General features: G+C 49.1%; 1 protein-coding gene across 1 annotated transcript in view; it reads right to left on the bottom strand.

Annotated features, from left to right (window-relative positions):
* The window catches only part of MGAT4B (alpha-1,3-mannosyl-glycoprotein 4-beta-N-acetylglucosaminyltransferase B), a 50,998-nt gene extending 37,042 nt beyond the window's left edge, over window positions 1–13,956 (bottom strand). Inside the window, exon 1 of the mRNA XM_040078314.2 lies at window positions 13,825–13,956. Coding sequence (XP_039934248.1) covers window positions 13,825–13,921 — 97 coding nt within the window. The 5' untranslated portion in view covers window positions 13,922–13,956. The remainder of the gene's footprint in view (window positions 1–13,824) is intronic.
* Window positions 13,957–14,650: the final 694 nt, after the last annotated feature.

Here is a 14,650-nt window from a genome sequence, read left to right as displayed (position 1 = left end):
AAGCGACAGCTGCTTCCATAGTGCACAGGCAGTGGAGCAGTTTAAGGGGAAGAGAAATGGTATAAATAATTGAAATCACAGCAAGAAATGTAGGCAGAGCAGAGGGAAGGAGGGCAACTCCAAAGAAGCCAGCAGCAGGAGAAGAGATAAGGACTTCTCCTGGAAGCCAAACTAAACTTGGGTGCGTGTACAAAACCCACACCTTCTTGCCAGTGTGCTACACCACACACCAGCACTCTAAAGAATTTCTTGACCTTTTCTGCACTGGCTGGCAGTGATCTGAATTCTGTCCACCTACACGCTCTCTCTTGTCAACATCTTCCCTTTCCTCCTCTCCATGAAATCCTGAAGTCTGATGCAAATCACCCCCGTGCACGTCCCAGCACTGCAGTGACCTTGGTAACCAAAAAATGCTGATGAGTCAATGTGGATTTCAAATTCTGCCACTGACACCCACCTCACCCACAGGGACCTACTCCCCCTGGCCCAACTTCTCATGGTGAAGCTCTGGGAGGGTTCCCAGTACACCCAGAACATTCAAGGTGCACTAGAGAGGATCCTGGTTTCAGCTGGGGCCTCTGAGCACATGTCACCATCAAGGGTACCTGCAGAAATGCCCACCCTTGGTTTGCAGGCTTGCATAACAACTAACCAGCACTCTGGGACAACAGACAAGCGCCGAAAGTTTCAATCCCAGGAGTGAAACACCTCCTTTGATGGGCACAGCTGCTACAAAGGGCTAAAAGTTGTAATTCTGCCTGACCTTTAACTATTACAGCAATACTCCTTGACCTGCATTTTAGAAGTTAGGAAGAGACAGGACAACCCAGGCTAAGCGATCTGCCACTGTCTTGACAGATTTCCAAAGAGACATGAAATATCTGCCTTTCTGTGTGTGTGCATTGTGCAAGTCACTTGAGAGCTGTGCAGACATCTGGAAAAAAACACAGTTTCTCTCTGGATAGCGCTCACCCAAGCAGGAGATGGCAGGAGATCATTTATAATGCTCTGTGGAGGTAATATTTGGCATAACAGCTCCAGGAACTGCTCCATCACAACACTGGGTTGAAGAAAGGACACTTCAATTAGCAACTCAGCTAACCAGACACCTTTAACAGAGCAAGTAATGAGATTTCTTAATGAGTGGTTCATCTGAAGGGTGTGCAGTGATACCAAGACGCGGGTGAAAATGCCCATCAAGATCTCTGTGCAAGTCACGAGTGCGTAGGATGGATATCTTATTTTAAACAGCAATCAATTGATTTTAAGGAGTCAGCTGTCAGACCCTGCCAGACTCCTCTTGCAGAATGTCAGTATTTTTAGGCAAAAGCCTGTACCAGGCATCACTGTTAAAGTTCAGCCCTGCTCCTAGAGCCACAGGGCACATCCTAGAGCCACAGGGCACACAACTGTGACCAGAAGGTGAAGAAACCTTGATACCGACTTTTCCGTGTGAGCATTCCAATTTAAGAGTTGCTGTTCAAGAAGCATGTCACCGAAACAAAAAATGACCACTTTTTTTAAACATGACTCATCTCCTAAAGATCCTTCCAGAGGTTGCAAGGATCCCACGTATCTGTTTCTCTACACACAGCCCTGCTTGGCAAGCGCCTTATTGGGGTGTGCCCAGCTGCACATCACACCTTTGTGCAGCCTACCTGTCCCAAATCCAAGCCTGGTATGAAAAGGCTGAGCTTCACATGTCTCTAAGGACATCCTCCAGCTGGGACAGGCAAGTGACAGCTCACAGTCCTGTGAACAGCAATTCTGGTGTCAAGAGCAACTTAGAGCTCACAGCAAAAAGAGACGCACCCACCCCTTGGATTTCAGCACAAAACTGGCCCTTGTAGCCTCTCTCTGCCACGTGAGGGAGACTGGAAACCCGAGTCCACCTAGGACAGGACAGAATTTTCTCTTTGACTTCTAAGAACAAGGAAGTCTTTCTGTACTTCTAAAGACAGCTGAGCCTTAACAAGGCTGCCGTGCCAGCAAGTAAAGATGGGAAGGGAAAGTAAAGGGAATCTTGTGGTTTCAGAGGGTCTGCAACTGAGAAGCTGCATTTGGGCACTCTCCAAACGAATGATGGGACTCCTTCCCTGACAAAAGAGCCATGAACAGCATGTGTCCTCAGGAGTGCAAAGGAATGGTGCCAGCTGCCAATCCTCCTCTTCCAGCTGGAGGACAGCTCGTGGGCAGAAGTCTTCAGTGGAGAGTCTCCAGATTGCTCCCACTGGGGCACACACAGCCTGGCTCACCAAAAAAGGCTGTGGCCAGCTCAGACACGCCTCAGTTCACTTGGGGAACACGTGATGTGAGGCTGGAGAGAAATGGCTCTCTGACAGCTGGAAAATGCAGCTGCCTGAGCTGCTGGGGGATAATGAAGAACTAGCCACTTCCTAGAGGTGTTTTTCTGTCACCCACATTCTTAGAGGCGTGTTTGTGTCACCCTTTCCTCTGACCATGGGGTCGCAGAGAACAGAGTTTCCGTAACGCAAAGCTCTGAACGCTGTTAACTGAGCCAACCCCATCCAAATGCCACGGTCTCAGTCACTACGAAACTGTTCCTTTCTCTTTCTGCCATCCTCCATTCCATCCATGGGGTGTCCATTAGATTCAAACACAAAGAGCCTACAACAAGAGCCTCATTAGCTGACTGTACAACTGGATTTGTTTTGCAGCACAGCGCCGTCCCCCACACTGCAAGGCAGAGCTCTTGATGGGGGAAAAAAAATGGATCAATTTAGAAAATATCTTGCACACCTAAATGTTACATGCAGCTCTTCTGTCAGACTTAAAACAACAGCACTGCCAGATGTAAAATGGGGGAAAAACTCCAGGAAGCCTCTGAAAACAGCAGACCAAATGAAAGGAGAAAAAGATGAAGGAGGTTTCAAATCTGTCCTGGAGAGAATGTGTGTCATAGCTTTAATCTGATGTGGGGAGGGGGGGAAAAAAGGAAACAGGGCAGCAGAGACCAGAAATTAGATCTATTATGACCAACCAGGTAGATAAAAGATAGATGATCACCAAGGGAGGATGGCTGTGTTGGAATCAGCCAGCTTCAGAAAATGTCTAGTCAGCTTTAGCTGATTTGATACACATGAAATTGGTGTCCACACAAGACTATTCTCCTGAAAGGATGGGATTTAATGCATCGAGATAATTATCTAGATCCTTCTTTATCCCATTAGTGGTTTTCATTCGCATCCTGGAACACCATAAGCGGATTGTTCAAGAATTATTTGCCATCCACTGTTTCAATCCCGATTGGAATTATCTTTATACCTCAGTATGAAGAAAAGAGATTACATCCCTGCCAGGGCTTGCTGGAATGCCCTCTTTTCTGAAGCTCCCTTTATCATTCTTGTTCTATAAGGTGTGGAAAAGAAACAGAAAATAATTGTCATGGACATGATTTTGCCCTCTCTTCCTTCCTCACACATATGTTTGGGAGGAGGAGGAGGAGACGCTCTTCCCACTGCATCCCCTGCAGGAGATGCATCACTACACCTGCAGAGAGATGAAGCTCAGCAACACTTACTCATCAAATTACCCAGGACAGGATCCAAAAACGCTCCCAGCTTCCTTTTGCACCACGATCCACTACTAAAAGAGCAAGGATCAAACTGTTAAAACCAATTAAACGTGTGACTTGATGCAAGAGCAGGAAGTGGGATTCACTGCCCTGGAGATCCCAGGGGCGTATGGCAAACGCCACCTCGTGCTCTCTAGCAATGTATGTCACTGTGCAAGCTCCGGAGGAGATCAGGCCAGCGTCACTCAAACAGCCAACACAACCCCTTGCTTCAAGGCCTAAAATAACAAGAAGACAAAATTCCCCTCCCAGGCACTCTAACTGCCTGCCAGGTTTTGTATTACTGGAAGAATTACATCTCCATCCAGGTATGGCAAGGACACAGCTCATCTCCTCTTGGGCAGCCGTGACTCTGGCCAGCAGTGAGAAAAGATGCCTGGATACCACAACTGTCCCTTCTCCTTAAGGAACGGGAAGGAGGCAGGTATTCAGACCCGACATGAACAGGAGTGCATGTATTTTTTAAAGAATCGTGCTTTACGGCTGTGTAATGAGATCTGTAGGAGAGGTATCTCTATAAACAAGTTATTAAAAGGGGGAGGAGGGACACAATAATAGCAGGTGCCAATTACTCAGCTCCCAGCAGAGACTTTTCAATTTCTCACCTTCCCCCAAAGCAAGATGTGCCTCTGTATGGCACTGCATTCACTTGCAAGTGTGAGACCCTTTGGAGTGTGGCTTCTCTCCCCCATGGCAGAGCTCCACTGCCACCAGAGCGGGGCCAACCCTCGCCCCACCAGCCCTGTGCCAGAGCTGGGACCAGCACACCATGAAATTAATTTGGAAACTGAATACAACCATATTTTTATTTGACTTCAGAGACCAGCCGCTCCTCCCATCAAGAGGAACAGCAAATTCGTGAGCTGACTGCAACTGCCAGGTTTGGATCCCTGCAAGTATCTGCTTAGTTTTGGGAACAAAACACCAGTAATGATTTTGTTATTTTGAGATGGCGGCATTGTTTCAGACAGTAAATGTCCACCCTGGAGCTGTCAGAGGCACGCCATCCTTTAAAGCAAGCACACCAAGGTAATGATTAATATTACAAAAGTAATTTGAGCCTCTAAAATCATTGTTTTCAAAATCAGCAAATAATTACCAAGGCCTTCAGCAATCAATACCCAAGATAAATAGAAGATTAAATTGCAAAAGAAACAGAAGAAAGTACTTAATATTTGCCAAACACATGCCAAATACACTTTTTCATGGTAACCAAATACTTCCAGTAAATAGATATTTTAGCTCACTGGAGAGGCACTTTCAGAAAGTAATAAATTAATCCAATAAAACAGACAGACTGGGTGGAACCAGACATTAACGAAACAGAAACTGATCTATAGAGAGCCAACCCACAATCCATGTCCTAATTATGCTCATCCACCACTCTGAGTACTTACCTCCCCCACCCAGGTCAGCTCTTTAGCTCAGGGAAAATACACATTTCATGTGGATTCACTGGCATGACAAAGTGGAGAATTTCAGCCATCAAATTACAAGCCAGAATTTGCATTTCCAGTTTTTTTTTCTTAAATACTTCTCACTCCTCAAAGTTAGCAAATTAATCTCCTTTTAAACACAATTGCTTTTCCTTCACTTTAGTTGAACCTCTGTATGTGAAGTGCAGGATGAGCTCGTGCTGCCCATCAGCACCAGCCACCCACGGCACATCTTCACGGCGGTTTGTCCTGCGGGCTGTGCCTGGCCCCACCATCACTCCAGGGACCCTGATGGACTCAGAACAACCCCTGAAACTCGGTGCAAGGACCAGCACGATCTCCTCCCCAGGTAGCCTAAACCAGCTTCTACCCAAAATCATTGCTTGCTAATAACGAAGCCACGCTATTAGGTAAGTATCTGGTAAAGCTCTTCAAAAAGTGGATAACTTGAACTCAGGATTAAGAGAGGTAAGACATGGGAAGATCTCCATCCTGGTCATTTTCTACAACATCAAAGGAAGAAGAAAGGGAGGAAACAGAAGACAAAGAGAAAATATATCAAAGCCAGCTCCAGAGAGCGCAATCAGAGATGGCATGAAAAAGGAATAGTTAAAACGTCAAAGGCAAGATCAAATAAAAGCTCACAGTCTGGGCACAGAGAGAGAGGAGAGACCACCCCAACACTTCTGCCAGCATTAACTGAATAATTCATCTGACAGGTACTTGTCTGTGGTTGAGTCTGAGAGAGCTCAACCACCACCAGATCCATCCATTCACTCGGCAAAAGACACAGACAGACACTGCTCTTGTTTTACACGTGGGGACACACCCTGGGGACACTGCACAGCACCTCTGCTCCCCTGACTGTCTGGTGTTTTGGGGAGGAATAAAGAAATTTAGTTCTCCCTCAGAAATCTTCTCCAGCTTCTGTGTGAAGTTCTTGGTACTGGCAGGGCTGGCCTCACAACTACAGTTTAACCCAGCCACCACATGTTTTCACTGTACAAAATATATATACAAAGATCTTTAAGGAGATGATTTCTCAGGACTGGAAGCATTTCTTTGATTATTTACAAGAGCTTCTAAAGGCTACATAACCTTTTGGTACCACAGTCCTCCTCCCTAAGCCATGACATTCCTCAGAACACTGACGATAGGCAGAGAACCTACTGCCACGTAAATACAAGCAGTGAAGGACAAAAAGGATCTCCAGGATGAACCTTCCAGAAAGCTCTTGGCATCACAGGAGAGAAGAAAAACCTAAATGCTCTAAGGCAGACTTGAAAACGTGATCAGGACGGTCTAAGAACTCATTGATGAGCAGGTAAGGACCAGGCACTGATGCAGGCATGTCAGCAGCACTGACATAAGCCAACACCTTGCTCTTCCTACAGCTCAGCATCCATCCCACTACCAACAGCTCCTAAACCACCAGAGTGACAATTATAGCCACAAGTAAATGGACACTGCAACGCAACAAAACTCATCATGAACATAAAAGACAGGTGGAGATTAATTTTTGCCCAGAAGCTTCTTTAAAGCCTAATGCTTTACATTTGAACACTACTGCCGTCCACTTTAATACAAGCAGAAATTAAAATATCTTGCACAAGACATTTTCGTGTGCTTGTCTAGTCACTTCAAAATACAGATTAACCTTTAGGTAAGCATTTATCCTGCACGTAGCACAGGAGGGATGGAATATTTAAATACTGGCAAGGCAGGGGCAGGCAGGAGAGAAGACAGAGTTACAGAGCCCTTCTCTGTGCATCAGAGATGCATCCATGCTAATGCACTGATCCTGGAGACTCAAATGTGACTTGACACCGAGACAAAAACAGAAGGGGAATTGGTCAGTGACACAATTAATGCAGAAAGAGATTATTTAATACAGGAATCTGCCACTCCCAGACTTTCCTGCTTTGCAAGAGAAGCCTGACATAAGCTCAAAAATAAACCCAAGAAGGGCACTGCTGAATAAAAAGCCCCCTATGCTGCAATTCAGACGGAAAAGGCAGAAAAATTTTTCTTCCCTCCATCAAAGACATAATCCTCTGCCTGTATCAGGAAGCTGCTAAGCAGATACTTGATCAGTCCTCCCTGAAAAGCCTCTCCTCATAACAATGCTAACCTGCCTGCCTCCACTGAAGCTCTTTGATTATTTTAATACTTTCTACAATCCTTTAATTTGCCCAGTGAGTTCTGCCACCACAGCAGCCCTCTTCACCCACCAAATCTCCCAACCTCTTGATCTCTGTCTCATGAAAAAGAAAACTTGAACATTAGAATTGGCACAATAATGATATGGAAAAACCTTCACCTGGAACATTAAGCATCATCTCCGAGTATTTTTATGTAGGTGGCTCAGCCTCAGGGGTTTCCTTCAAAGTCCTGGTGGCTGTGGATGCCTGTGCTGAGCATGGCACCTCAGTATGGATATTTGTTTGTGTTTCTTTATACCACAAAGAGAAAAATTGGTCCTTTGGTCACTCCTTTGGGTTTTGTGAGCCGGGAGAACCATGGGTAATCCAAACCCACCTGCAGCAGCCCTGAACATCTACTGCTAAAGCAATTTCTCCAGCACTTAGAGGCTTCAAGGCTTTCTGGAGATGACTGACAGCTTCACTTAAACTAGCCAGCTATAGATGTGCTTTACACTAAACACTAAGTGAATAATCAATGAACATTCAGGATATAAGTACAAATCAATGATTTGTTTTACATGAATCAAAGAGAATCACAAATGAGTTTTGTTCTGCAGCAGAAGTAAACCAAGAGAAGTACTTGATGTAATTGGGGGTGTGTGTGTGTTAACCTCCTGACTGCTCCTCTCCTATGTGCTGACACAGACCCTGCTGTCACAGAAGTGTGGCAGTGTCCTCCAAACCCCTGTGACAAGAGATGTCACTGTCCCCAGAGAGCAGATGGGAACTGAGGCATGAAACCAGCCAGCTGACTTTTCCAAGACTGGGAGGGACACAGCATAGCAAGGACACAACCCCAAGCCTATGCTGAAGAACACAGGTTAGGAGAGAGCCCTTGTAACTTCATCACACAACCACAGCTCTTAGAGTGGGAGCAGCAATGGGACACAGCAACTGCACACACAATACAGGTCAAGAGCCCCCTTTAAAGGCCTTTTAAAAACTCTACATTAATAAAAACCAGACATACAGGTGACTCCAGACAATGAACGACTTATTTTGATAAATGAGTATCAACAGATTGCACAGTGCCCCTCACTCTTAGGATGAATTTGTTCAAGTCACGGGGGCAATAACTTTGCAAATGCTGCTGCATTCCAGCTGCAATTTCACACAATGTCTGCTGAGCACCAGCCAGGCCATGAAAAGTCTCTCAGAAATGCTCCTGCACATCTTTTTATTCACCACACATTTTAATGACAGATTTCCAAACTCCATGGTTCCCTAGCCAGGTCCTTGCCTGCACCTTCTCAGCCCTCAAAAACGCTCGCTGGGTCTCCTGCTGGCACCTCTCCTGGGAAACACTTGCAAGGGTTGCCATGCTCAAACCAGGGCTTTCACTCATATCCATTTCGCTGCAGGCAGTGCCCAAGACCTCAAAGAAACTACAAAAACCTAACGTCAAGCTGGTGCAGGCAACAGAAATGAAAAAGCAGCGGGAACCCCACATGCCGCAGGACACGGCTCGTACTTAGCGGCATCAAGCTCTGACTCTGCTGCTTCCAGAGCGGATTAGTGTTCACGGCTTTTATGCGCTATAGAAGAAGACTTTGTAAACACACTCAGAGGAACATCCCTCCAGGACAAAGTTTGCTTCCCACAAAGGACACCCCTGCTGAGCCGAGCATCCTGCCGTGCATGGCACTGCACGAGCGATGTTTCCTTATGGAGACGCTGCCTGAGCTTTCCCTGCCGCAGCAGAGCACTGTCCACGCTGCAGGCAGTGCCCCACAGCCACCAAACCCAGCATCCTGCTCCTCACCACACTCCCTAACCACGGCAGAAACCCTGTGCTCAGACCTGAGCCAATACACCCAGCCAGGATGCACGTGGTGAGTCCTTCAAGGAGCTGTGCACGCCCGTTCTGAAGCGCTTCCACAACATCCACAGGAAAAACAGTTCCCACAAGGTGAGCACAGAGTCACAAACCACCAAAACACCACACGGACACAAGCGATCTTCGGGCTGCAAAGCCACCATGCAAACAGCAATCCCACCTTGCAGCCAAATCTACAGGTACAGAGTTGACTGCAGTTGGGGTTTTACAACCCCTGGAAGTCAGGAGCTGGCTGGCAGTGGGTAACCAGAAATCATTAAAAGCTGACAGAGAAAAAGCTTGCCAGGGGAAGCCTGCACAGGCAACATGAGTACAGAGCCTGCTCTGAGCTACACAGCCATACTGAGCAGGTACCATGCCAACCTCTACGTGTAGCATTTCCAATGGACAGCACGTTGGGAGACTCCTTAAAGGGTCAACACAAGATTTAAAAGTTCTTGTTCAACTAAAAATCAAATCCCAAGACTTAAACCCCAAATACCCTGCAGCATTTATGGCTCTGGCATAGGCTGCAAAGGACAAAGAGAAGGGCTGTATAAACAGCACATGGCTGGTCAGTCAGTCAAATTAAAAAAACATTATAGATGAGAACTGAACAGTTTTCACCACTGGAAATTAAAAAACCACAACAATTTAACTGGTAGGTTAAATTGTTTGCCTTCATCCCATCTGTACTTGTGACTTACCTAAAGTCACGAAACCTTCTTGGTTTTACTGATCCCTCAGTAAGTCCTGGGTCCCCTGGAGTCCCCAGATTGGGCACATTAACACCCAAACCCGCCTGCACCTTCCCGAAGGCTGATCCTCCACAATAAGCAGCCCTACACGTCCACCGCCTGCCACCAGGTTACAAAAGACTTTCTGCATGGCAGTTCATAGTTTTGAGAAGTGAAACCATATTGAAATCTGCAATCAGCAAAGAGAGAATATCAGACGCTGGCCAAGACACCCACCACCGTGACGCACAGCACGCGGCCCACCTCCGAACAGCCCGTGATGCTGGACACTGGCTGCCTGGGTGAGTGGCTGTGCTATTTGAGGCTGCCCTTCTCTTCCCACTCCAGCAGACTATTTCAAACCCCGTTTATAATTGGAAAGAGGCAGCATCTGTTTTTACAGACCATGAGGTCAAAACTTTTCTAATAACCACAGCACAGCAGAACACCATTAGCAGGTAAACAAGCCCTGAGCTGGTCTCAGAAAAGCAGCTCTAGAGATGGTTTGCTCTGGTTTATTTCCTTTCAATTAATTGTTTTGTCCTCCCAACACAGAGTGGGAAGACAAGCAGACTCTGCAATGCCTTACATTTTAATATCATATTATTCCCCACTGGAGGCAATGCGGACACCTTGCCAGACTTCCCCAGAACTCAATGACATCAGTGACTCAGGAGCACTGGGAATTGTCTCCAGTCACTCACAGGGGGTGACTGACGTTACAGAGGACTGGCAAACACAAAGCCTATCTTTGAAAAATACAAGTATGGGAATAAGGAGGAAGGAAATCATAGAATCATCAGCTTAACTTCAGTTTAAGTGCTTAGAAGACAAGGAGAACTTGAGCAAGAGATAACCTCTGTTCATTAAGAACAAATCACATCAAACCTCTCATATTTCTTTCTGTGACAGGGTGTCAGTTCTTGCAGGAAAGGGGAGAAGGAAAAAAAAAGATTTCTTCTGATAGTGTTTGATGGGACATCCCCGTAAGGTAGCCAGGGATGCAGGGACTGAGCTGAGCTGCCTGAAGGTAGGGCCACCACTGCTGGGAAGATCCCCTGTGAACAGGGCACTGCTCATTGAGCACAGACGGGGGGCTTTACTGAAGCACCTTCCAGTGGAACCCATCCCAGATCCCACACCAGTTGGTGTTTTCATCCACAACTTGGCTGATGGCAGAGAACAGGCTGATTGCCCTGGAAGGCTACACCAAGCTAGGAGGGACTGCGAGCATGCAGGAGGACAAGATCAGAATTCAGAACAATCCCGATAATTTAGAAGAAGCGGTCTGGAAAAAAAAAAAAAGGGACGTAAGTTCAACAGGGACAAGCGTGAGGTAATGCAACTTGGTAAGAATAATTAACCAGGCAAACACAAGCAGGAAAACATCTGGAGAGGAATAGTTGAAGGGCTGATGGGATTAAAAAAAAAAACAAACATGAGTCACCTATGGCAAAAGTGAAAAGCACACACAGTGGGATGTATAAACAGGATCATTGTTTATAAAAGATATGAAGTAACCCTTAGTCTTCTGAGCAAAAATACAGCAGCAGCTTCAGCCCTTTATCCCAGGTTAAGCATCACTCCTGACCAAATATGATGGTCCAGAAGAGAGTAGCAAGAGCAACTGCACACCAAGAATACATGACCTAAAAAAAAAGTGATCAAAGGAACCAGTGTGGTTTAATCTATATTAGTAAGGGAAATGGTAGCAACTTCCAAGTATCTACTGGCCCACTGCAAAGAAGGACAGAAGGAACTTTGCCGCCTGTTCCCAACAAATGGAAAAAAAGAAGACCAAACCTGAAACCAAACTGAAGAAAAAGACATTTCTGTACAAATCATAAGAAAAACCTAATATGAGGGCTGCTAAATGTCAAACAGATTGTCCAGGGAGCTTCGGAGTCCTTGTCATCAGAGGTTTTTAAGAAGGAATATGACAAACATTTGTCAGGAAGGGGTTGGTTATCAGCGATCCTGCGGAGGGCAGGCGATGGACTGAATGACCTCTCAAGGTCTTCTCCAGCTCTGCACTGGATAACGGCCTGATACGTAAATGACCATAATAGCTGGAAACCCGCTGTGCTGACACTGCTGGCTGTGACCTGTTGTAGCCGTGGCCCTGTGCAGCTGACAGCCTGCTGCTGCCAGAGGAAAACGTGCATCCCGGGAAGGGTCCTGCCCACAAGGACCGGGCAGTGATACCCACGGTTGTTATTTTGGCACTTGCATGAGCCACGGGGAAAAGCTGCCTGTTAAAAAATAAAAGTGTGTCAAAGGACAACACAGCCCAGACAGCACAGACTGCCTAGTGGGGCTGGCCACCCTGCTTCTGAAAGCAGGGGGGGCTGCTCAGAGCCCACACAGCACCGCACGCTGCTTTTGCCTTATTTATGAGAGGAAGCTGCAAGCAAAGCCACTGCTCGGTGGTAACCACAGGGCAGTTCTCAGAGCATTCCTCGGCACCTGCACAACTATTGTAGTCTAGCATTTCTGTCTGAAAGCAACACACAACAGCAACACCTGGGTATGCAAATATTTTGGCCAGTTAAAACTATCACCAGCAGAAGCAAACCAATCCACCGGTACCAAGGCAGCACGCCTGCATTGCAAACACCCATCACACAAACCTCGGCAGGAGGCAGCTCTGGTGGGATTTAAACCACCTGAGCAGCACAACAGGAGAGCCTTCAGTGATGAATGAAGCTGAGGAGTCCAAGCAGCCACCTGTCAGACACCCGCAGCTGCCAGGACAAAATGGCACATCCTAGGCACTCCTGGCCTGCTGCCAGGGAAGAGGCTGGATGGGCTCATGTCATGCTGCCCATCAGAGCCAGAAAACCTTCCCCCAGAGCTGCCCCAGCCCTGATGCCGGCCTTGCACTACATGCAAGCTGCACCTTGTGACGGTGCACAGTGTGCCACAGGATTGTAAATCCACCAGTCACAGCTCACGCTCAGCAAAAACAGTTTCTCACCTGTAGCAGGGAGAGATGCTTATATAGCAAGTGGGAGGAGAGAGTCAAGGCCTGGTTGGTCAGACCACATACCTTTAATGACCTCTAAAAGTGCAGGAGCTGGAAGAGCTGATCAACTACTACAGGCGTAGGAGGTTACACACTCATACGCAGTACAGAGACACAATTCAGAAGCAACTGTCAGAATTGTCCTCCAGGCCAGAATAAGTCCAGTTCACTGCTTGAGTGAGAGACTGGGTGGAGAAAACCAACTACTGTGTTGTCAGGAAAAACCAGCAGCAAGAATCTCTGCAACACCTCTACAGGATTCCTCCACAGCCTCGACGGGACAGGGCCCTGCGCCTTTGCTCTGCACCTGCCTACTCAGTGCAAAGCCAGCACCAATATTTGTACGCTGAAGCCACAGCCCTCACACCTGTCCCACATCCGCTGAAGTTACTGGACTCAGCATCGAGCCACAAGGGACACATGAAGGGAAGGCAGAGATGCCCAGACCTCCTCTCACCAGTCTGCCCAAAGAAGCCCCAGCGTTTCAGAGCTCCCCCCAGTTGCTTTCATGCAGATTTAACCCACCTGGCTCCCACCGGCCACGAAGGATTTGGCCATAAACATGGGGGTGCAAAGAAGCACATCATCAAAGCCAAGACAAGCGCACCCCGACCCGGACAACAGCCCGCCCATCACCCCGCAGCCCCCCGACCCTCCGCGGGCACCCCCGGCCCCAGCGCGCCTGGGGGACGAGCAGAGAGCCCCGGCTGCGGTACGCCCCGCCCGGCCGGGCACGGGCAGTCACCCCAGGGGTTCCGCAGGTCACGGTCCCGCGGGGACCAGGGGGCACCGCGGGGCCGGGGGCGCACAGAATCCCGCCGAGCCCACACCCCTGGGGCTCCGGCGGGATCCTGCCCTTCGGGATCCCCCGGGTCCCGCAGGATGCTCACCGGCTCTGGATCCCAACGCACCCCCGGGGTCCGGCCGGGCCCGACTCGCGGAGTCCCCGCACGCCCTCCCCGGCGGCGGGGCGGCGGCCGGGCCCCCGCGGAGGCGGCCGACCCCTCTTACCTTTGTGCCCGCCGAAGGCGCCGTACCAGGAGAGCGAGAGCAGCGCGCACAGGCACCCGAGCAGCAGCGTGAGCGCCGTGCCGCTGCGGAGCCTCATCGCCTCCTCGCCGGCGGGGGCGGCCGCATGTCCCGGGCGCGGCGCGGCCTCGGCGGCCCCGGGGACCCCGGCGGAGCGGGGAGCGCGGAGCCGAGAGCGGGAGCGGGAGCGGAGCGGGGCGCAGCGCCCGCACCGCCCGCACGCAGCGCCCGCGCCGGGCCCGCCGGGCGGGCGGAGCGGGGCGGGGCCGGGCGGGGCCGAGGGGCGGGACCAAAGGGCGGGGCCGAGGGGCGGGACAAAAGGGCGGGGCCTGGCGGGGCGGGGCCGAGCGGGGCGGGGCCGAGGGGCGGGGCGGCAGCGAGTGAAGGGCGCCCCCGTGCGGGGGAATGCGGGACTGTAGAGGGAGGGGCGGGGTGAGTGAGAGTGTGAGCGTGAGTATTGAGTGTGAGTGTGAGTGTGAGTGTGAGAGTATTGAGTGTATGAATGAGTGTGTGTGAGTGTGTGAAAGTGTGTGAGAATGAGTGTGCGTGTGCGTGTGCCTGTGAGTGTGTCTGCACATCTGTTTGCACGTGTCTATGCATGTGTGTGTGTGCATCTGTGTGTCTGGGAGCATGACTGTGAGTGTGAGATTGTGTCTGAGATTGAGCGTGTGTGTGCATGAGTGCATGTGCACCTATGTGTGTGTGTGTGTATCTGTCCATGTCCATCCATGCACATGTGTGTGTGTACATCTGCATGCACATGTGCATGTGTGTGCAAGAGTGCACATTCATGAGTTATGTATATAAA

This window comes from Hirundo rustica, chromosome 14 (genome assembly GCF_015227805.2).
Source record: "Hirundo rustica isolate bHirRus1 chromosome 14, bHirRus1.pri.v3, whole genome shotgun sequence".
NCBI classification, from domain to species: Eukaryota; Metazoa; Chordata; class Aves; order Passeriformes; family Hirundinidae; genus Hirundo; species Hirundo rustica.
This window is presented reverse-complemented; position numbering and strand designations above follow the sequence as displayed.